Source organism: Psittacula echo, assembly GCF_963264785.1.
Source record: "Psittacula echo genome assembly, chromosome: 5".
NCBI lineage: Eukaryota > Metazoa > Chordata > Aves > Psittaciformes > Psittacidae > Psittacula > Psittacula echo.
In genome coordinates, this window is record NC_137739.1 from 74,455,562 (window position 1) to 74,480,234 (window position 24,673).

The window sequence follows — 24,673 nt, forward strand, 5'->3', positions numbered from 1 at the left end:
GTCTTCTGTGGATCGGGATTTACAAGTGTGGAAGGTGCCTGGTTACAGTGGTATGTAAGTCTACAGATCCTGAGGTGCACTACAGAGTTAGAAAGAAACCTCGGATCTGTCGTGCTGTGGGGGGGTCAGAAAAACCCTATACAACCAGCAAACCCAGCCCAAGCCTTCCAGCCTCCCTGCAACCAACTCTACCCCCTCAACCGAAAGAATTCCCTCGTTTCATCCTCCCTCCATGCTCCTTCTTTCAGAGACGGTAGGATGAGGCATTTCCTTCTATCTGGCTCAGGGTAAAAGCATACCCTGGGGGCAGCAACACACATCTGGCAGGGACTGAAAGGTTTTAATCCAGCCTCTACTGCAATCAACAATGGCAAATGAACCAGTGATTCTGAATGTTTATGACATGGTGAGTATGAAACAGTACTGATTTGGGGGTGGGGTGAGTGGGGTGAGTGCTGTGCTGTGCAGAACAGTGGGGTCGGGTGAGAGTCTGTGCTTGGAGGCAGGTGTTGTACGAAGAGGAGCCAAGCACAGATCCCAGAGAAGCTGATCCCTCCCTCTCCTTCCCCCCAAACTCCTCACCCAAGCATATCATGTTCTGGCTGTCAGAGATAATGCTGACCCAGGCTTTTTTCTTTGAAATGTTTAGCATATTGGGACAGATTACAGGTAAAACTGTGCCTGATTTTCTGCAGGATCTCTCAGGAGCAGCAGTGGGTGAGGGGAGGACTTTTTAATTTCCAGTGTCCCAGTTAAGGAAGAAGATTTGATCACCTCTCTGTTGGAGATAATTGTCCTTTAATTTTAAGTGAGCAAGGACTCCCAGGCTGTGGGGAAGGGGTCAGGATATCATCCAGGGAGGAGAAATAACTGTCAAATTGCAATAAGGACACCGTTTCTAGGCTAATCATCTGCATCAGTTCCTCATAGGTATGAGACTGTAGTTAAGAATTTTCTCTGAAGGTTAATTGCAACAACAGGAGTAAGAAATTGTCTGAACTGGTGAAGTTTCAACACAGGGAGGGGCACAGGGACTGCTGCTTGGCAATGTTTCCTGGAAAGTTCACAGTGTAGCAAGTGGCTTTCTTTGCCCTCCTCTTGCAAGGAGGGGAGGATGTGAGTGGGAATTATCTGTGCTAACGCTTCAGATCGAAATCCTAGCCTTGGCATAAGCCCCCAGAGAGAAGAAGGCTTGGCACAACATGTGTGCTTTCTAGTGCAACAGAAGCTTAGGAGAGGCATGTTCAAATGAGGAATGTTTTGATGATGGTGCACTTCCCCTCTCTTTTTTGTTTACGAACTAACAATTGAAAGAGTAGTTTTCAGATCTTCCAAATATTTAGTGAACTTTTCTGGGGAAAATACAACCTTACGAGGCCCAGGTGCTGACTGAGCTCTACATATCTAGCTCCAGACCTTTAAGATTATACATACATTTGCTTTTTTGTCATCAGGCAGTGACAACATTCAACAGGAAGCCCACAGAATAGTGTGGGTTTCCCTGCTGGGGGAATTCACAGAATAGACACCAAAGAGATTAGGAGTGGGTTGCTGTAAATGTCCAACACCTTCTTATTACAAAGATCAACTGATCTTTTTTTTGACTAAAAAATGTTGTTTTTTTTTTTTTTTTTTTTTCTGAGGGAAGAGGGTTGTTTAGGTAGGACTGTATCTACATTGAAAGACAGTTTGAAAACTGCAACTACAGTGGCTTGAAGCTGTCTCTCCCAGAGCTGTTATTGGTAAAATTGAGTAAGTTGGTATAAAATTGTTCCCTAGACTTTGGGCCTGAGTGTTTAATGGTCAGCTGCTTGTCAGTCTGAACTGTGAAGTCTCCCAAGCTGTTCTTCAACCAACAGGTCTGGTAACCCAAGCAAGTGATAGCTAGTGCTTGGCAACAAGGGACAGCCATTGCAAATGCACACACAGGAGTTTCTCCTTAATACTTTGAAGAAGATAAAGGGATTGTGTTGTCCTTTTGTTATGTCCACTGTTTTCCTTGCTATTTTTCTAGGTTTTTTCTGCAGCAGGTTGTGTTCTGAACTTTGCTTTCTCAGCCATTATTGAGCTGTCCTGAATCAGTGAATGTTCTGCTACTGAGCTGAAGAGGTCCAGATACTGGATGGACATGGTTGTTGCCTTTTTTCATGTGATTGACACCAAAGATGAAGTCCAAAGGAATTGTAGGAGAAGGGACTTGCTGTTTATGGTTACTGTCTTCAGAGATGGACACCTAGAATCAGTGAACTGAGATGAGGTCACCAGTTTAATTCAGACTGAGTAATTTTGCTGCTTTGCAAGCCATGAAAACCTAGTGTGTGGGTATTAACTCTATGGGTTAACCACTCAGTACATAGAAACCATTTTATTTTCATATAGCATCTGTTTGACTACCACTGAGTCACCTTTAGTTCAAGTCTTACATTATGTTTATTGAGGCTATATGCTTTTCCATTGCTGCTATGATTTTTAACACCACAGAGTTTGGAATGTAGCCATGCAAAATCTGCACTTTGTTATACTGTGGTGGGGAATTGTGGGGGAACTGGGAAATGAGCACATTTGCTTGAATGACTGTTGGAAAACTAGCCTCAGTGGGGGGGTAAGACAGCTCGGGATAACAATGAACTGGATGTAAAGCTCTGCTTTCCTGACAAGGAACATGACCCCTTTATGGCATATGGAAGCACTTAAGCTGCAGGAAAACTTACCCCTAGGGCAGAAGTTCAATTATGGGCTTTGTGCAGCTATGAAATACCTACTCTGTGTAGTCTTGTGCATTCAAAGATTATAGCCATTTATCCTTTTACCCACTGGATATGTACCAGGCTTCTTTAGGAAAAAAGTGCTTCTGTTAATGAGGTGTTTTTCAGAAATAGCTGAAGCAGATAGATCAATTTGTAGACTTACTTTCTTCAGCATAAAACAATTCAGCAAAAATCACTGGACATACAGAATATCACCATCAAAAGCAATTTCCCTCACCCCCAGGTTGGAGGGTAATTATATCTTGTTTTATCTGTTACTAAAGAGCTTGTACACACATGAACACTTGCAAAAGAGACAGGGCAGGAGAACCTTGCTGTTCAATCAGGACATTTTAAAGAGTGAGTATGCAGGATACTGCACTCAGGTTTAAGGTGTGTGAACACAGAATAATAATATGGATCAGGATTTGATCATAGATGAACCTCTTTCCTAATCTGAATCCAGCTCTCACATAGACTTATTCTAAGACAAGAGCTGTTCAGAGACCTGCATGAAATAACTGGGTGTATAAAATCTGTGACAGAGTTTGCTCTGATCAGTCAGTTATCACTTTGCCTTTAGAGGGATAAATCAAATTCTCCTTCATAATTTGCAGCTCTATTCCCTCCAGTCTGCCTTAATAGGCTATTTATCATGGATCAGATCATACTTTAAGTCACAGGGCTGACTTCTTTCAGCCAGGATATCATCCTATTTCCTCATCGCTTTAAGTCCTTGTGGCTTACTTTGGAATAGTTGACTTAATCACTGTACATTAATAAACGTTGCCTACTTAAATCAGGCAGAAGAGTAACTGCAATTATTGCCTAGGTTTAAATCTTTAACAAGCAAGCTAAACACGTTCCACTAAAAATAGTTCGCTTGGCGGAGATTCAAGTTGGGGGCTTTCAAAATATTTTCAGCTTATTGCATAGCACATTTATGCTATCAAATTAAAAGCAAAGATATTCATATCACTGCTGTCCTTCTTCTGTTACAGATATGGTTGTCCTTAATTTCCACTGTCTTTGCAACTGATAGCATTCAAAACTGTCATTTTGATCTACTGGTTTTTTGCTTACTCTTTATCCTGAGGAAAATGAGCCCCTGAGATGTGCTGCAGAGAAGAATGAGAGCCCTGGTCAGCAGGGAGCCAGGGAGCAGTGTTACAGGGTCTGTTTGGATGAGAGGGGTGAGTCTCTTTCTCATCCTTGTCCCACTGTCATTTCATTGATTCCACTGACATTTCTTCTTGTCCTCTCTGAAGTTAATGAGAGCGAAACAAGGTTCAGGTCACCGTAGATGCACTAACTCTGAGGTTTTTCCCTGTGACTTCTAACTTCAGAGCGGTAGCCAAAATGTAATTATTCATAATGGTCCTTCCATATTCTTTCAGTTCTTTATATAATTTGCCAGCTAAATGGCTGAAGGCCAATGGTTGATGGCAAAGAATATCCCTGCAGGTGTCTGACTGGGATCTCTCTTGTTTCACTAATCAGTGAGTGGGTCATGGTGTCATCAATTTGATTTCTCCATCACACCAGTAAGTGGATCATCCAAGTGGCCTTGACAGAGAAACAAACACAGTAGCATTCTTGTCTCCACGGCAGTGATAAAGGCCCATTTTGTGAGCTTAGGGCAAGCAGCCTGTGTTGAAGTAGGGGTGGTACATTGGGCTGAGGATGTAAAAGTTTATAGACATGCATGTAGTTTCTAAGAGTTCCAGGACATGAATCTCACTCCTGGTTTTTATTGCTGCAGTGGAACAGAGCATCCTGGGAGGCTGCATGTGCACAGAAGGCAGCATTTCTGGGGAGGGAGAGAAGGAGGAAGGTGGTGTTACAAACCATAATAGTTTGTGTAATGGCTTTTCCCTGTGGTTTCAGTTGTACCACCAAGAAACAGTGACCATGCTCTGTGTGGCCAATCAGCCTGTTGTTTCCCAGCATAAACTGATCAGAGATGACCACAGCCTGAGAGTGGCTTAGGTAGGGAGAGGAGTTCTGGTGAGGTTGTTTCCACCTGGCTTTACGAATGTCTGTCATCTTACAGTTGCTTCTACATAGAGCTGGGTTCAGGGAGTGAAGGCTGGAGGGAGGTTACTGAGTCAAGATGAGCTAGATGAAAAATTGTAGTGTGGGAACCTGTATGTGTGATTCTGCAGCGATGGGGTTAAAATTGGGTTTTGTTTATATGCTCTGAGAAAAGGCTTGTGAGAGTCCCTGCATGAAGAGGACACGTCAGCTACCTGTGAGGAAAGGCAGAAAGGGTCTGTATGGCCATAGAATAAATGCATGAAACTTTCGTGCCTTAAGCCAAATTCTGTGATACAAAATCATATTGCAGAGGTGGGAGCTGCTTTTCCTTTTGCACTTTTCAGCTCTGTTATTTTCAGTATTTTACTGAAATTCATTGCTCACATATGATTTGGAGGTGATGAACTCTTTGTACCACTGAAAAACAGCAGATTTACTATCCTATCATCCCTTCTTGGCTTCCTAGGCAAGTGGAAAAGAGAGAGAGACATGGCCACTATAATTAAATGCTTTGGGACTGAAGGAATAGAGATGCTTTGTACCTCTACTTTAGCAAAAAAGGAGCCTTTGAGTCTGTTTTAGAAAAAGCAATGGGACTGCAACCAAAGCAGTTCATTCTGTGGCATGTTTGTTTTAAGCCCTGACTAAATCATGGAACATTTTATTCTCTCTCTGGAGGAAAGAATAAGTCTAGTTACTCAGAAAAATGTCAACATGTTCGTGGTTACTGTTAGTAGAGGTCTCAGCTCTCAGCTGACTTAGAAGAGTGAGAAATGCTATTGGAGGTGTCATCTCATCTCTGCACTACTCATTACTTGTTTGTGAGTTGCTATGTGTGGAGATATGCATCATCACCTGACTCTACTTGGGGGAAGCCACATGGAAAACAAGGAGACTTTTTAATCAAGTAGGTTGATAGCTGTGGAGTTTCTTGCTGCAATAAGCTGAAGAGATGCTCTAAGTCAATAGAGCAACTTGTGGTGAAACTATCACGAAAAATTAAGTGATAGTCACTAGGATCTTTTCTTTCCTTTTCATCCTTCATATGTTGGCCAAACAGAATTTATTTAACAAAAGAAGAACAAAATGTGCATTAGGGATTTTTTGACGAAACTCTGGCAACTCCTAATATATATTATATCATTATATATATTATATTTCAGAACAACTTTATCTATATATATAACAACTTTATATATATAAGGTTGTTCTGAAACAAAATCATCACTTTTTAAAACACATTAAATGAGATGTTTTGACTGTTTCTTAAAATATTTGCCAATTATCTCTGGCCAAAACTGTTTGCCAAGTCTGAATCACTTCAGTTCTCCACAACACAATGTTCACTCAAAAGTTTGCCATGTTCTTGGAAGGGCTCAGTAGGTGTATCACGTTCTTACTTACTCTGTGGCTACTCTCAAAGCTCATAAGAATTCTCTCTTCCATGAATAAGCTGTGGCTAAGGAAGATCTGGGGTGTTTTATCTTCTTCACTGGCTTGTTGTTGCGGGTAAGATCAAAGGTAAATCCTTAAATTCCTGACAGAAAAAGATATTTGCCTTATTTATCACTGGCTCTTTATTTTTCCAGTGCCTTATTCATTCTGCTGTCTTCAAACCATATGAAGTACAGCGTAATGGATAACGAAACAGAATGGTGAGATAGCAGATGCCTGGTGTCTGGTGATGGGTTCCCCACAGTACTATAACATGTCCTACATAAGTGCAGAACTGTCTTTGTTTCTGAGAGTAGCTGAACATAGTGCTAGTCACAGGCAGTAGTGTGAGGGATCAGGCAGACCTCAGATGCTTGTTTTCTGTGCCTTCCTAGAGCTTTTAGTTGGCCTTCTTTGCCATTTTTAATTGTTTTGTTGGTTTTTGTTTGTTTGTTTGTGTTTGTGTTTGTTTTGTGTGTGTGCACGTGTGTGTTTTTTGTTCAGGTGTTTGATCTTGGGCTTTTTTGGTAGGAATGAGTTTAGAGTATTGAATTATACTTATGCTGCATAGTAGGTCTGGGGTTCATAATCACTGAGCTAAAGTGATGGTCCTACTGCAACGTCTGTAACTGTAGTGTCATACTATGATACTTGTTATTATGGGTCCAAAAACTCTCTTGGAAGACTCTTGCCTAGAGGCCAGAGAGACCAGATAGCCCATTGCTGTGAATAAGACAGGAGGCAGAGAAAGCTGCTTTTACTGGATGTCAGCAAAGTCCTGAGTGCAACATGTGAGAGGGCTATCCAGACTGCTCTGCTTTTCATTGGATGCAACATTATCCAGTGCAAATGCTCTTGGCTTTAAAAAGTAACACCTTTAAAATAAATAATATTATTTTATGGGAAATCTGATGGCAGTACATTAAAGTTTTCAAATAAATCAGGCTGAACAGCCTGGCAGTGTGTGCAGGTGAGGAAAACTAAGCTTTATTTCTGCTTCTGTTTTCCTCCTAGGCTGCATCAATTTAGTTTGAGTGACAACAGGCTGACCAGTCATGGAGTGGGGCTGCTGCCTTGCCCTGCTTGAGCTCAGAAGCAGGGGGGAAAGGAAAACAGTTTGATGATGCAAAGCACTGTGATGTAGTCAATGCCTGGTTCAAGCTTGTGAGAAAATGATGGAAAGCAACTAGACATCCCTTCTTTCTTATATCTTTGGAGAGAGGAAATCAATTGAAGGAAGAAAAGATTAAAAAATGAATACACTGACTTGCAGCTGAATCTGTTCCTTCAAGAAGAAGGAATCAAAATGTGACATCTAGTCTAAACCACTTAAGGAGCTAAACAGTAAGTGGCATGGCCTTGGTTAATAAGTCCAGTGATGAGGTGTGCCCATTTATGCATAATAAATGGATTTTTGTTGTCTTAGCAACAGCCTGGAGATGTGTTATCCATCAGGGGAACAGTGTTTTGACGTTGTCAGGGTGACAAGCTGGCTACCTGTCCATGTTATTGCTGATCTTCTCCAGCACAGCAGTTCTTTAGCTGACTACTCTATGCTTATGCATGAGATGTTTTAAGAGCTTGATTGTACAGAGAGCATTGCTATCTCCAGCTATGGCAGTCATCCCACCAGCAAGCTTATTGAACCAGTGCTCTGTTGCCCAGTGGACTGACTTGAACTGATTCATTCAGGGCAACATGGGAGTTCTCACTTATGCTAGTCATGCATGAGCTAGGAAAACTGCTCCACAACATGCTCTCGTTTACATCAGCAAGTATTAGAAACCGTTATGAGTGAGGAGAACCTAGGAAAGCTAACACAGTGTAAAAACTGTGGGAACTCTGCTTCTGAAGCAAAGCCTCACAGGTCCTGTCGTTAGCCTAGTTTGCATATCAGTGCTCTTAGGTTGGTTCCTGCAGGTAAGAATCTGATTTACTGTCTTTACACATTTCAAAGCAGCTTGAGCTCTTGTGGAGTCAGGAGTATTATGGGCAGGATGTTGAGTGTAAGACCAGCTGCTTAAGGTAAGGTCAGCTCTAACCTAGAGATACAGAAAACTTTTACTGCTACTGGAAGTTGTCCTTTATCCCCATCTGCAGGCAAAGTCAGAGTCCGCTGTCCTGTCTCTGAGCAGCTCTGGGAGCTCTGATTCTTCTTAAAACCATATGGAAGCAAATATTCTCTGGTGCTTTTTGGGGTTTTCCCAAACAGCAAGGCAGACTCCTTTTAGAACAGGGCATTTCTGTCAGTAAGATTAAGCCTCTGGCTCATTAGGCTGTCAAGATTCCTAATGTCACTTGGCTGTTCTTTGAGACAAATAAACCAACCCCGAAACCAAACAAAACCCTCTTAGAACTGATGAAAGCTGATGTACTGGAGGTTGTCACTCTCCTACCAAATAAATTTACATTGGCAGTAGTAAAGCAGACCCTTCTGCCTTTTGTACCTTATCTCTGGGTTATAGTTTGAACTGCTCTGGTGTCATGGCTCAGCTGGTCATCCAGCTGCCTACTGAGGCAGCCCTCAGGGACCAGTTACATTAGTGGTGGGAGCTTCTGCTGGGGAGGGCTGAGCATTAGTGTAGAGCTACTAAGCTGGAACAGCTGTCAGGCCCATTTCTAAGTGTGGTGAATGGCAGGTATATATAGTTGTGCATTACTGCAATGAACTGAATTTAAATGGGTGTCCTAGGGCCAAAAGCTATGTTAGTGACCTGGGTTGCCCTTATTCTAATTCTCTGTTTGTTTCAGTCTGTCTTGTTCCTGAGATTATGGAAAGGCAACATAGCTGAAGCTGGGGAGGAAGGCAGAGATCAATCAATACATGAAATCTATATTTGTGTTAGGGAAGAAAAGAAGCAAAATTCACAAGTCTGATGATTCTTTGTCTAGCAAATGGACTCATACTGTTAGGAAAGAAAACCGTGTTTGATAGTGTTCTAGGTAAACACTGGATATTCTTGAGTGTGCAAGATCTAGAGTAGATACCTCCTTACTTCAAAGCTTTACCTAATCAGCATGTGTATCTGTCAGACTTCTCCTCTCAGAGCAAAATATGAGCTATATCCTAAAAGTGAAAAATTGTTTTAATTGGTAACTTAGTTTTTCAGCAATGAATCTTAAGGTGCCTGGAAAAGCAATGACAAGGGTAGAAGAAATGCTGTGGATTATAAATGATATCTGAGAGGTAGGAATGCTTATCTACAAAAGCAAGTGTCAAATGCTAGAAATGCTGAAAGCATTTCAGCCTGTTTAGTAAGTGCCTTCATCATGTGGGTCAACATGAGTCGAATGCCATGTGAGTAGTGATAGATCCCCATCTCTGGGAGATGGAGGAACTGGCACAGTGTAAGCTCTGCTGGTAACATGGTTTGCTGAACCTTCAGCCATGAATCTATTACTGTGCTTTCCATGCAGTCTTATTTAAACCCACAAGGAACTGTCAGCCTCTTTACTGTTCTCTTCTGCTGGTGATTGATTTATACTAGACACTGATGCAAGAAAAAACGCTTCCTAGGTGCTGATTGCTGCCTCAGGGTTTAGAGTGCATGAGGAGCCCAATATTGCCTTCTGGAGTGAAATACAGGCTTTGCCATAAGTTAGCTTTCCCATGGTACATGATGTTCTTGGCTCATCTGTTTCTCTTGTTCTGTTTGGGATTACTTGGAGCAGTTAACTGTATAGTTGGCCTGTATTTGTTGTTTCTCCCAGCTCTGGATTAGCTTGGTGAATGTGAGAAGTGACAGAAAAAGAAGGCCAAGAGGTTACAAATAAGTTATCTCTGTCATTAACCTGCATTCTTGGGCAGAAGTTGGGGCAAGAGCCACAGCAGTCTGCTTCTAGTTGTGTAAGACGCCAAGGTTGTCAGTATTTCCAAGCGCTTTCTTAGCAAATCACTTATCTAGAAAATGAAAGGCTCCATTCAACTGCCACTGTTCACAGACATAAAGGGCCATTTTAGGATATCCATCTGACCTCTGGCTTCCTCTCAGGAAAGGTTCAGATCTCTTCCTTCATGAATCCTGTTTCATAGCTATCCACTTTGTAGAGACATCTTGAATTTTTTAGGGTATTTCAGATGGCATAACATGCCCAGAGGTTCTGACATGAGCACTACTTATGTGCTGGAGGAGGATCAGTAGTGGTTCTGCATTTGACTTCTACCATCTAGTATGCTGATCCATGTGGAGTGACAGAGACCTGGTTAAAATCCCTGAGGGACTCAAACACAACTGCCCCTTCATGCAAGTCTGCCATAGAAGTAGACAGCAGAAAATTCTGGATTTGGTTGTTCTGGGTCTCTTGTGTCAAATCATTTAGGTTTCATCTGAAATACTCATTTATCAGGAGAGTGGCTGTTTCCAGTGGATCCTAACTGTTCCAGAAGGGTGTCCAGGTGGGAGCCAGGCTATAGTGTTACTCATACTTGTTTTCTAGCCCACTGAATACATATTTTATATGAAAGGAATCTATTCTTTATTTTGTATGAACGAAAACTGCTTCACCATGAAGGATGGAGAAGGCCTGACTCCAGCTATAATGTGAGAGGGTGACCTGTGAAAGGGACCTGCGAGAGGGACCTGCCTCCCTTTGAGGCAGGTAGAGAACCAAGTCCCCTTTGGCAGGGTGAGGTGGTTAGAAAGTTAGCCTGTACCCTCCTGCACAAGTATCTGGACTCCTAGTTATGAGATACAAGCAGAAAGCTCTTGCTACTCTTGGTAAGTAGAGGCCAACCTTGCTCGTCCCTCTTATTGCTTTGTTTCCATTCAGGGTATTTTTAGCCTGATGTCAGGCTTTGTTGCCCTGAGTGGATTTGTAACTTTTCTGCCCTTTCCTCCTTAACTGGCTACCTAACTCAGAGAGCACATGTGCAGCCTTTTCTTCTGAGTCTGTCCCAGCACTAAGGATACACAGTCTAGTACAACTTTAGAGTATCCCTGTGATGGAGACATTGTGGAAAGGTGGGAAGGCAGTGCTTGGAGGCTTCCAAATACGCGGAGGCCAGAGCTAAAAATGCATGTCCTGAGCTGAAATCCACCCACCATCTGTCTCCAGTTCTAACATTCATTGTTCTTGATTGCACTGCCATTTGCTGTGCCCTTGTTCACTCTAATTTTTTATGGCTGTTTGTTATCCAAGACAGCTGGCTATCTTCTCTTTGGCAGTTCTTTGGGATGTGGAATAGACCTATTTTCTGCTGCTGGAGCACTACGCCTTGCTCTGTGCTCACTACTGTGAGACTACTGAGGGCCAGTGCTTTGAGGAATGGGTTGTACGGAACTGAAACAGAACAGATTAATTCCAGTGTAAGCCAAAAATAAACAAGGGCAAAGTAAATGGGCCCATTTCAAACTCAGGTGTTCTTGGAACCAGAAGAAAGGAAGTACTACAAATCCTTTTTTCCCCCTGCCATGTGTCTCATATTCTAAGTAAAAGAGCTGTGGCTTCTGCTGAGCAAAGGCCTTTGGAAGGATAAATGAATGCAAACCACACAAATCCATAAAAATTTCAGTTGTTTTTATTGTCTGGGTCAAATTCTGTCTCCCCCTTCGGGAGGAAACATCCTGCTGGCAGGAGATGCTCTGCATCATGGTAGCCAGAGCCACACAAACAGGCAGGACATCACTGGGCATGAAAGAGGAGATAGAAAGAGATTCATCCAAAACCCCTGTTAACTGGGTTGGTCATATGTCCCCCTGACTGCTGGAAATACTCTTCTGTCACTTGTATTCAGGCAGAATAACGGAACACTTTATCTGCGAGCTTAATTGGGACATAAGAGAAAAGGGAGATAAGGAGAGAGAGACTCCTTATACTTCTCTCTTTCACAGTCTTCAACCCAACAGGGTCAACCACAATATAAACTTTTCCAACACTCTTTAAAACACCCGCTACTTCTGAGAGAAAGGCAAGGAAACAGGAAGAGCTAGCTGGAGCAAAAGTGACATCCTATCTTCCAAACCCATCGCAGCAGTAATGTTATGCTAGGAAGCTCACACATTCGTCTGTGGTTTTTTTAAATGCTGTTCATACCATGGCATGTTATTGAAATGCTTCAAGGATTCCTTTTGTAATGTGTAATTACTCTGAGATAGGCAGTTCAGTGCCTACTGCAGCTGCTGTTTTGGATAATCTTGATACAGTTAAACCTGTGGCTGGATTAAACAAATTTATGCAGATGGAGATTTTAAAGTTAGAGTAAAGAACAATTTAATACTCTCTAACACACCAGGTGCTAAAAATCCTGTATTTGGTACCTCTGAACTTGAATTCTACTTCTCGTACCCACAGGACTTTGAAGCATGCTTCCAGCCGTCTATTACCTCTCCTGAGGTCTCTGAGGTGTCTCATTAAAGCTGATGTTAAAGCCTATTAAATACTGGAACGTAGACTAATGATGCATCTCATTTAGGTGAGCTGTCACTAGGAATTGGCAGGGATCATTGCTGCTCTGGTCCCCTGGTGGCTAGGATAGCGAAAGCCACCTGGAGAAGTGCACGATAATACCTCCTCCTTCTGTGTTGGAAGACAAAAGGCAAAGTGTCTGGAAAAGGCTGCTGACTTCCAGGGGCATTCCAACCTTGTCACCTTCTTGCCCTACCTGCTCTCTTCCCTCCATCCTGCAAAATGCCGCCTCAGCTCCCAGAGCTTGCATAGACTCCACTTGGAATACTGTGTGCAGTTCTGGTGTCCCCTTGCCCATTATGAGCACCTACTAGGAAAAACACGTAAGCATTTTGTTCCCTTGAAAGATACCTGGGGGGGTTCTTAAATCCTGGGGGGCACAACCAATTTCCTGTGGCTGTAGGCTGGCTGGCTGGCTGTTGTGCCTGTCTTTGGGATGCTGCTGCTCTGGAAACAGACAGATGTGAGCTTGTGTGGGGCACTAGGACTTGCCTGTTCTCTCTGTTTAACTTATATGAGAGAGAGACTGAGATCAGAGAATAGGCATGAAAAAAGAAGAAAACCACTCAGCTTATATTAAGGCACTTCTTACTATTGCGAGTACTCATATGCAGACCTGACCCCTGGCACCTTCTATAGCTGGGACTATTCTAGTGGAAATTGAATGGCACTGGCACTTTAGTTCTGGTTTAGTTTTGATAACATACATTGAAGCATATCTGAAAACAAACCAAAATCCTGGCTACTTTCCACTCATCTGTAGGGCAGTTTTTGAGAAGAATAAATCTGTGTCCTTCTGCCTATCTGCAGAAGCAGCATTGTAGATAATGTCATGCTCTCAGGATCACCCAGATAAAAACATACGTACTGAGTCTCTCCCAGCAGTGTGGCACAAGATACCTTCACTAAAGTATCTCATGAAGCCTGCAGCTGCCACTTGTCACAGTGGTGGCTCTCTAAACACTGACAGCCTCTGTGCCCTTTGTAAAAGTTCCCTGGAGTTCCCAAAGGCTCTCTCCAGTATGAGCACGTTTCTAATAAGTTGCTGAAGCTGACAGCTGGAGGCAATTTTACTTTCTTGCCATCATTTAAAATCCTACTGTGGGAAGTCTTAGGTGATGCAGGTAAGTGAACCCGTTAAAACAGGACATGTGACTTAAACTGCTCTTCTGGGTCCCTGTGACATGATTAGGTCCTCAGGTACTTTTGTGTTCTCCTCCACCCTTCCAGAAATGATCTGATAGGATGCTTTTTTGTCTCAGTCAGTTGATGATAGAACATCACTAATTAGCACAGCTAGGGTCAAGCTCACTTTTATTTCATTCTCTACCAAGATAGCATGATTGTAGGAGACCAACTCTTGTTTACATGTAATAATAGAAGGAGATGTTTTTTCCTCCTTTCAGTTCAAACATAACATCGTGTTCAATGATACCACAATGTTTTGTGAAAAGTACAAGTGCTTTGAACATGTGGGAATCAAAAAGCTCCAAACAGCCTGTGTAATGCTGCCAACAAAGCATGTCCTTGGACCCTAGCCGAGAACAACCAAACCTTCATTTTGAGTAAAGCACTGGATGTTGAGAAAGAGAAACACCAAAGCTTTAGTCCTTGTTGCCGCCTCAGTCATACTTCTAGCAAGTCATTTCAATCTCTTTGCCTGGGGATGTCTCACTTATGAGGAGGGAAAGAGTGCTCTTGTTGGAGTGGGGGGAGATGTTTGTGGGATACTTGGGAGGTTAAAACGCTGCCTGCCTTTTGACATCTGAGATGTAACTGCCTGGATTGGTGTGACTCCCCTAGGAATGGGAGGCAGCAGCAGGGTTTCTGTGTGGTGGGCTGAGGGGCAGCACCTGCCTGACTGTGCCCAGGTGAATATGTGCCCTCTTGCAACCTCACTCCTGCTGCCTTGATGGCTGCCCCTGGCCTTTCTGTCCATCAAGAGGTGGTGATCCTCCTCCCTTCCCCACCATAGCCTGCCTGGAGAGGTTCTGCAAGCAGTCAGCTCCCACACCTGCTCCTGATCTTGGCTTTTACTGCCCTTTGACCGCGTACAGCAGAAGTATTCAGAGGCAGCTGCTATTTCTGTCATTGGCACCCAGACTTCCTAGGAGAAAACTGCTGGCTTTGTGACAGCTGAAATCTGATTCAGAGGAAGCTTCTTACTTCAGCATGCATGACAACCAGGGGAGACTGAAGTAAGGGGGAGGGAAAGGCAGCACTCAATTCGCAATTCACTTAATTCTGTCAGAAGAGCCCAAGCAACTGGAGATGATAGAATGCAAATTCCAGACACACGTGTTGCAGCATGGTGGATATTGTTCAAGGGACTGAGGATGGAGAAATAGGGTAAGAAAACAATGCAGCACAAGGGCTGTGTGCTGTGCTTCTTGCCAGGATATATCAGCTACCACTGAGCAGTTCTCTGCTTTGAAGCCTGCTGATGGTATTTGCCAGTTTAAAGTCAATGTGAGTATCTCCATGTTGTGCCGCCATTGCGGGTGCTGGAACAAGAGGGTACTCAAGAGATCTGCTTAGCCTTCTCCTCTCCAGCACATCATACTTTCTCAGCCTTCTTTAGGATACTTCTCAGTATTTCTCTGGAGAAGGAAAAGGCTATTATTCCCACTCTGCAGCTAAGGTGCTGGCATGCAGAGAGGCTGACTTGTCTGATTCTAGGACTTGAGGAAAAGGAATGAAGCTGCACCAGGGCAAGTTCATATTGGACATTAAGAAAAATGTCTTCACTGAGAGGGTGGTTGGTCACAGGATCAGGCTCCCTAGGGAAGTGGTAATGGCATTAAGTCTGTCAGAATTCAGGTCATTATGGTTTAGTTTTAGGTAGTCCTCTCAGGAGCAGGAAGTGGAACTTGATGATCCTTATGGGTTCCTTCCAAGGTGAGATATTCTATGATTAGGTACCTTGTTGCTGCCCTGTTTCTTGGGTTTTGATGTGCAGTTAAGTTTGTGAGACTGTTCTTCCTGTTCTCCAGCTCCGGGTGCTGAAAATGCTCTGATACCTTTTCAAGGACTTTGATAGATATTTCAAAGCAAAAGCTTTTATTGAGGTTCCCAGTTTACCTGTGATGCCGTTTGATGGAGTTCAGATAGCTTCCAGCCCTGGAGGGAACTGTGGGTCAGAAGCACTCTTCCAGCACTTAGTCTTTTTAAAATGAAAGTGCAGGCTTTCTGTTACTACCATGATTTCCAATTCGAAAGAAAACTCCTAGGATTTCATGTCGTACTCTGACACCAACAGGATCAGAGATGTTTTTTCCCAAACCAGTTCATTTACAGAGCAGCTCTGGAAATGTAATTCAAGAGGCTTTCTGGAAAGATGTCACTTAGTCAACAGGGGTAAATGAGCCAGAACATGAAAGATTAATGCCACACTTGTTTACCATGACCCTATACAAGTCGTGGACTGAGATAGGAAGAGGTAAGGAGAAACAGTCATTCCTAGTTCTGCCCAGTGACTCAACAACAGGATTGCATTCACGTTTATCTACCAAAATTTATCCTTCACTTTAGAAATAAAAGCTATTGCTGTGGACCAGCCTGAAGTCTTTGTGCTGGTCAGTTTGTACAGGTTATAATTTAATTTGATGGCAAACAGATTTGAATATATTTTTGTGTTTTCCTTGGGACTTGTCAAAATGCAGTGCTACCTGGGATTCTGGAGGGATAGCAACACAGGTATCTTACACACTAGGGTTACAAGAGGTGATGTGGTTAAACACTGCCTGCACATATGTGCTCTGGGGACAGCTTGACAGACTGCAGGCTTTTGGGAAAAAATAGTCTAGCAAAGGAGGGGAGAAAAAGCATCTGTCAGTAAATAGATGGATAAAGATTCTCTTTGCTGCTTTTAAGAAGCAGCAATCATCTTTATAACATTGACAGGTGGCAATGGGGCAGGAGGGGAGGAAGAGATTCAGAGAATTGTGTGGGTGGTGAAGAAATTAATCCTAATGAATTGGAAGAGCAAATCCACAGTGGACAGAAACCTTTGGATTTCTGCCCTGTTGGATATGGATAAATGCAAGAGAATCCCTTTTGCATGCAAGAGCTAATTGTGCAATTACAGTGTAATATCAAAACCTGTGCTTAAACTGTATCTTGATTATCAAAGCGGAGGCAGATTCTCTTACAGTGGTTCCAGAGTCTTTCAGATGGGTGTTTGAAATAGCTCTCCATTTTATATTTCCCTCTCTTCTGAGAAATAAAACCTCTGTTATTTTTATATATATACATATTTAAATCACTGTGCTATGATGGAAGAACTCATTTCCAAGGCTTCCTTTCAAAGTTTTTGTTCTTTTTTACACAGAACACACAAACATAAGAATGACGAAACTGGTTCAGAGCAAGGGTCCATCTAGTCCAATATTATTACTCTTTCCCCCTCAGTGCCTGCTTGTGGCCACTATGGGAGACAGAGCAGCATGAGCATACACGACATTTCCTTCTAACACTTTCACAGTTTCCAAACATTTTCAGCTTTGGGGCTTCTCTGAGCTTGACTCTGTTTCTCTACTAATCCTCAATGACTCTTTCTTCCATTCAGATCTCCTGAAGCAATGTGACCTTTTGTATCAACATCCCTTGCCAGGGAGTTTGCAGGTCTACTACCTAGTGGAGAAAAGCCAGGTCTCTTTTACCTTTTTAAAATTACTTCCTTTTGGTAGGTTTTACACATGACAGAATAGTCAATTCCTATCTACTTTTTTGATGCCACCTGCAGAACCCCACCATATCTCTTTGTCTCACGACTAGTTACATCCTAAAAGACATTTTCTGAAGAGTGTAATAAAAATCATTCTTAAATTAACCATATCAATATCACTGCCTTCTCCACAGAACACCAAGAGGTGGGTGTCACAGCATCTCCCCCGGTAGAAGTCATGTTGATCCTTGTTGACTCATGTTGATCATGTTGACCCAAAAGATCATATTTTTTGATGTTAATGCTATTTTTTTGTTATCATTTCTACTAATTAATCTAGTCTAGATGCCAGGCTTTCACATTTGTAATTCCTTGACTCTCATGTGGACCTCTGAAGATTAGCATTACAGCTGCTACCTTCTGGTGCTTAGGTCCCAGAGACATTTTACATGAGAGGCTGCCCACGATCATTAGCAATTCAGCTATTCTGTCCCTGTGGTTCCTCTGTTTCTCTTGGATAAGTGTTCTTCTGCCCCTGGGATCCTCCAGGGCCAATTCTGTCTGTCTGTATCATCCATGTCAGCTTTAAACAGAGCCTTTTCCGATTTCCTCACTCTTCCTACTCCTTCTACAAAAACATAAGTGAGAGGTTCAGGCATGGGAATTTCACCAATTTTCTTCTGGTGGAAACAAGAAAGCTCTGATGCAAAGATTTCATTTATTTTCTCTGTAACAGCCGTGTCAAGTCTGAGTTCTCCTTTTACAGCTTTGCTATCACTTGGCCCTACAGACTTGTGTTTTCTGATGTGTTGGAGGAAGGAGTGAAGATAGCTAAATGTTACCGGAGAGGCACTATCCTTGTCTTTTTTAGGTCTGTCTAGAAGCTAAAAGTGACAATGTTTTCATCTGCTTTCAAAGCACAGGGCCCTGAGATTGTTTGGATGAGGAGTGATCAGAAAGAGAGCTCTATGTCTTAAGTGCTCTCTGCTGGACACCTTGGGGCTTTCCCACCCCAATTTGTGGGCTCATGTTGTCTAAATCTTTTATGTGACTGCACTTGAACTAAGGTTTGGGTGCTGCAATGCCAGGCAGTTCCACACTCCAAAGAAATGGAGCATCTGGGTGCTTCCAAAAGCTTCGGCTTTCTTAAGGCTTTAAAACTTAAAATTGATTCATGTTTACTTCATCCATCTTCCAAAGGCTCACTTGTGATGTGAAGCATGTTATTTTCCATCCCATCTCTCCGCTGAACCTGGTTGGTATTCTTGCTCACAGAGGGAGTGTTTTTCTTTAGAACTGGCACCAACACAGCAATTCAGCATCAGGCTGGTCTTGCTCACATCCGTTGTGTGTTGCCATCTCATCAAACAGATGAAAAAGAGCCTGTGCCTTGCTAGGACTGAGTTGGAAGGGAAAGTAAGGAAGGTATTTGCAAGCATGGGTGCAGAAACTACTATGGTATTAGCATTCAAGTGAGGTAGAAACCATGACTACATGATTACACGAAATAGAAATGAAGCTCATGTCACAGAGTGTGGTTTGTTTGTTTTTTTTTTTTTTACCAAGAGTGAGGAAAAAGATGCACTGGTGGCTTGGGCTTGTATGTATATATTCGGTATTGGTTACCTAGAAGTTGCTGCTGCTGCAAGGTAGCAAATCAAACCGTGTATTTATTCTCATTATTCAGAATGTACAAATGCACCTTGGAGAATAAAGTAAGATAGGAGAAAGTTAAAAAGCTTACATCTTCTGTAATTTACTTACTGAAGGCTGCTGTTCTCTGAGCAGGCTAACTATTGCCACAGAAATCATAGCCATTTCTAGGGATCCAGCAGTACTTCTGTGCAAGTGACTGTTCTGGAAGAAGGTGGTTAGAAGAAAATAGTTCCTGTAAGGAGACTTGCCAAGGACAAACCTATAGTGCTGCACCTTTGGTGCAATACTAGTCTTGTTTCTAGGCTTGAATACTAAAATGGCATACATATAAGGAGGCTAATTATCAGACTACCCATGGTTGGCTTTGCACACACTCTTGGACATGTTCGCTTATTGCTAGCTGGACACCTCATCTAAACCAGAGTTAAAACACTGCTGCTCTCTGAGACTTTGCTGTATATGTACAGTCTGTATTTATGTTTGCACGCATGATGCATGAACAAAGATATCCTATTTGCTTGTGCAAGTTTTATCTGTGTTGTCCTGTGGAATGAGGTAACGCTCCTCTGCTTACAGCATGCTGGTGTTTGCCTTGTCCTGCTGGCAATAAAGTATTTATGATACCAAATATGAGCCTCAGCCATGAACTAGGATTCCATCATATTTCAGGAAGATACTGTATGAATGGGAACAAGAGAGAGAGTTCTGGCTCCAAAGAGATTACGAGCTACTTTTTATCTAGATCTGATAGGATGCATACAAACAGCAACAGGTTCATTAGCTCTGTCTGGCACCCCTAACCACTTCCAAGGTGAGATCTCCCACTGGTGCAAACATTCCTTTGGTCATAATGCCCTGTCAAGTACAACTTTGTTCCCTCTGTGAAGTTTTATACTGACTAACTTATTTTTTATCTCTTTTTGGTCTTTTCCAGTTAGAGAGGCTGAGAAGATTTTTCAGGTGTTAAAGGGAAGCACAGTAAAACGAATTACAGAAATGCTACCAAACACGTACTTCATAGAACAGATGAAACATACCAGGCTGGGCTGTTGATCTTTCTTTGATGAATCTGTTTACCTCATGCATGCATCCATCTAACTTGAGAGAAGACAGGTATATGGAGTGGGAACTGAATGGTCTCAAACCTAAGCATTTATTACTTGCATGATGCATCACTTGCATGGCTTTCAGTGCTGGAGTGTCCAGATACTTCCCTGTTATATAGGACTAGAAATATTCCTTTTCTCTTGGTTTGAATGATAATTAGCTCAATTTATAGGTTTATGACCATTTGTATTCCCTAGCTTGCATGAACGAATTTAAAGAAAAGCAACTCAGGAAAACCGAGATCCACATCTGTTGGAGAATACCCTTCATCTCTTGTGGGAATTGTGTCCATATCTAAGCTTAGCCTGATTATATGGAGTTTTGCTCTTGTTTTCCTGCCCCACAGATCACTCTGGAAAGAGTGTGGTGATTATTTTTTTTATGTTTCTGGTTCTCTGGGAAGCATTTTTGGGTGAATATGGAATACGACTCATGTGTAGTGTTCCTTTAAGAACATGGGCTCTTATTTTTGGTACTAATAAAAATGGGGATGTGCTTGGAGTGTGCTTTTTCACTCCTGGAAAGAAGTGACAGAAAGAAATCAGTTGCAATTTGCTTCTGAGAAGGGTGTTGGGCCATTGTCCGCTAGGGCTGAGTAAGGCTTTGTTTCCCCACAATATGTATCTGGGCATCTACAAGCTTCTTAAAAGGGCCAAGCTAGGGGAGATAGTTTAATCTGAGAGTGGATGTCTTTGATATTAGAGGATGTTGTGAGCCAGATGAGACATTTACAGTGCTTACCTCTTTCTCCTACATTAGCTTGGCCACTGTTCTGATTAGATGTCTATTCTGCATGGAGGAGAATTTTCTGTCAGGTCTCTGAGGGATCTGGCAGACAATAACATTTGTGTGAGCAGTGCAAATATACAACCATTTCTCTTTCCACTAAAATAGATAGGAGCCAAGATGTACTTGCAGTTTCTAATGGATTTTTGTAGAAATAGGTGGAGGGAGGAAGGGAAAAGAACTTTCCTACTGAAAAAGAGGAAAGAAAAAAAAGAGTAGACCAAAGAATGTTTCCTTGAGAAAGGATCTGTCTTAAGACAAGAAGGGTAGCTGCTACATAAGGCAAATTCTCCTCTTTGATCTTACTGAAGTATTTCCTTATATTCCTTCTTCCCTTTCAACCCCTTGATCTCATTGAGTGCATTTCAGATATGGAGTTGTTGTAAGATGCATGTTCATGAGGAGACCAGTTGCCTGAATCACTAAGGTCATTTCAGGTCTGTTTCTGGATGTATGCAACACACAGTGACTAGCACAGAAAATCTGCTTTAGCACAAGTGTAAAATTATACTGTGCCCAAGCAGAAGGGAAATATTTAGGGCAGCCTGAATGCTAGTCCAACACATGTTGTGTTATTTAGGAGGTGGGGGCAAGGAGAAGAAAGAAAGAAAGGATAACTTAGTGTTTTCCATAGAAGCTGCACTAGCATGTTTGTGCATCGCCAGTGCAGGGGATGTGTGACTTTTGGGAGAAGCAGGCACAGAGGCTATCCCTTTGAAAGGACAAGCACCCACTTCTTAGTCTGAAATGGTTTTCACCCTAAAAACTATTTTCATAGTACTGAACACTGATGATTTGTTTTCAGGCACTGCTGCTGTCATCTCCATCTTTGAGCAAGGGATAGCTATTAAATAGTATTACAGAGCTGCATGTCCAATGGTGTTCACTAAAGACAGTGGGAAACCTTGGGGTGGGAGGGAGGGAAAGAAAAGAACAAAAATTCCCCTGTAGCCCCCAGACAAGCCAGAGCAGAGCACATTACATCACATCACATCAGAGTCATTAAGATACTCCCACAGCTTTTTAATTTTTTCCCAGCCATCATGGTATGCTGCACATATTAATCATTCTTTTGCATCTTCATATGGGGAGAGGGGGGTAAAAGTATGCTTAAAGCAGTTTGTCGGAATGCAGTAGCTAAATGCCAACAATCAGAAATGATTACTCATTTCCAAAACTATTAGTGGCTAGTATCTTTGGTCATTATAAACAGTGCTAAAACCATTCAGCATAGAAGCCCTTGGGTCATGGGTTATAAACAAGTTTCTATCTGAACTTCCCCAGTCACTGTTTTTATATCAGTTTTGTGCTTTGTAGAAGATATTATTGCAACAACCCAGTTTGGCATTGGGCTAGGTCTTACAGCTACCCTTCTTGTCTTGAGACAGCTCCTTTCTCAAGGAAATACTTTTTGGCCTAATCTTCTTTGGTTTTTTCTTCTTCAGACCAGCAGAAACAGTTCTGGGGGGAAGGTGAATTTGAATCTCCATGGTGCAACAGCATTTTATCATTGCTATATTTGGGTTCCTGGCTTTTATCCCTTAAATTCTAATGTAGAGATAGCACTGCAATGCGATTCTTCAGTAATTGTGCTGGAATAGCAGAGAGAGAGTATGGTTATGGCAAAAATGCACCCATATCCTTTTTATTTGTAGGAAAAGATAATGCAGAGGGATGAGACACTGTATGAAACTGGCATTGTATTTGGAGAGTTTTATCCAAGACAGGACAAAGCACTTTAGGGAAAAAGGACAAGTCACTAGCTGCAGGGATCTATTTCCCTGTATTTTTCTAAGCTAAGCTGGTTAGGCACACTGCCAGCCAGCATGGCCCCTGGAACCCCTCCAGAAAAAAAATCTCAGCTCACATTGTAAGAGGGTTTCCCCCATCCATGCTGGAGAAGATATTCCCTTCTCAGCAGCTTAGACAGAAATACTGATTTTTAATTTTTATTTTTTTTTACAATAGCAAATTAATGTTAATGGCACACAGCCAGTTTCTGTCATAGGCACCATGAAGTATTTTGAGGTACCAAAGCCAGCATGGAGTATAAATTCCTTAGGTGCAAACAGTCCCTACCCTGCTCTTTTCTGATTCTACTGCTGTTGGCTCACAGGACAGGCACAACTGTTTTTGGCAAGTAAGTGGGAATGAGACAGGGAGTGAGAATTTACAGGCCTATATGACATGAGCGCCAGGCTGGATTTTGGCCTTACATGGCACTTGCATGAAGAGGAGATACGGGGAGTTTTTCTCCTTTTTACTTTCTGTAGGGATCCAGGTTTGCCTGTAGGCAGGTTTACCTCCTAGCCATGAGGTGCTACTGCTGCCATTAGAAACCCCAGGGTGAGGCTCTGTGGACTTGAACAGCAAAAAGTCAGCGCTGGAAAGAAGAGCTGGGATCCCCATCTCTACTGGGGATTCCCATTATGTGAGTGTAGAGCCCACCTGGTTTAGCTGTAATGGTCTTGCATTCAGATTGCTGATACTGATGGTGTTAAACACTTCAGGGTAAATGGGAATTTTGAGAAGAATTTGGACCATGACAGATTTGAATGTAGTATCATGCTAATGAGATTTTAGTTTTCACCTGGTCTGAAATAAATTGTCCATAGCAGAGCAGGGAATAGGAACTTCTCAAGTCCTTGGTTTACATCCTACCTATGGGACTATGCTTCACCAGTTTGTCTATGGATGTTCAAGTATGCTTCCACCTCCTGTTTAAACCCAAGATTTTTTCTCTGCTTTCTTTTGGGCATTAGTTGTATTTCCTTTAATGTCTGTGTGCCTCTCATTTTTAATTTCTTTTTTTTTTTTTCTGGAGATGTCAGCTTTTGTCTAGGAAATGTAAGCCTGCCAGCCTGCAGATGCCTTTGAAGTAGTTTGCTGTCTCCCTTGGGTCTCTGCACAACAGGTTGAAAACAATATGTTATTGTGCTCTGCATTAATAGGATGGAACAAAATGAAGTACTTATTCCATGACTGTGGTGTTCTTGGTCCTTCTGTGATATCATAAAGGGACTTCTTATCCCTTTGGGACAGCTGTAATTACAGTGACTTTCTTATTTCCTCTGTCTTCTCCAAGTAGTTATCTATGTAGGAACTTGACAGAAGTCAAAAGTTGTTTTAACTAGTTTCTTATACTTTCTTGGTATAAAAACAGTAGATGTCCCTGCCTTGTGTATCTAGGGGGATGTCATCCTTGGTGAAAGCATCAATGATTTGGGTTTCAATGCAAATATGAGTGCAGTGTTATCAGTTAATTGTTTGACTTTTAAGGCTAGAGCTCCTCAGGAGACAGTTCAAGCTAAAACTTTTAAAAAGCCTCTTCCATAGTCATCTTCTCTGTTTGCCAAATAGGATGCTAGCTTTTCAGTACGTTATAGTGTCTTTAGAAAAGGAAGACACTGTGATATCCCTTTTCAGAAGACGAGCTGTGGTAGATCAACTTCACTCCTTCCCACTTCAACAAACCTAGTGACAGTTCTGTAGATCAGTTCTTTTTGGTAGACAGTATGAAAGAGCTGGATTGTTAAGCTTTGAGTCAGGACATTGAGCTCATTTCTGCTCCTGATTTGCTATGTCTTCATAGCCATAACACAGGCTATGTGCTGGTATTTTCTTTCCCTACCTTTAAATTGAAGAAGGTCTCCTGGCTTTACATAAGTGCTGTGAGGCTTAAAAATTTAATGCTTTTAGAGTATTTTGAAATCCTAGGAAGAACTTCAAAGTAGAGAAGCAGAGTGTTGTTGAACCATCTGACCTGAGACCATTAAAAAAACCCTAAAACCTTTGAGTATACTTTAAATATATCGAAAATGTATACCTCAATAGT

General features: G+C 42.2%; 1 protein-coding gene across 1 annotated transcript in view; it reads left to right on the plus strand.

Annotated features, from left to right (window-relative positions):
- Nucleotides 1-367: 367 nt before the first annotated feature.
- The window catches only part of LOC308222235 (deubiquitinase DESI2-like), a gene marked incomplete at both ends in the record, with an annotated part of 53,469 nt that continues 29,163 nt past the window's right edge, over nt 368-24,673 (plus strand). Inside the window, one exon of the mRNA XM_080620003.1 lies at nt 368-406. Coding sequence (XP_080476129.1) covers nt 368-406 — 39 coding nt within the window. The remainder of the gene's footprint in view (nt 407-24,673) is intronic.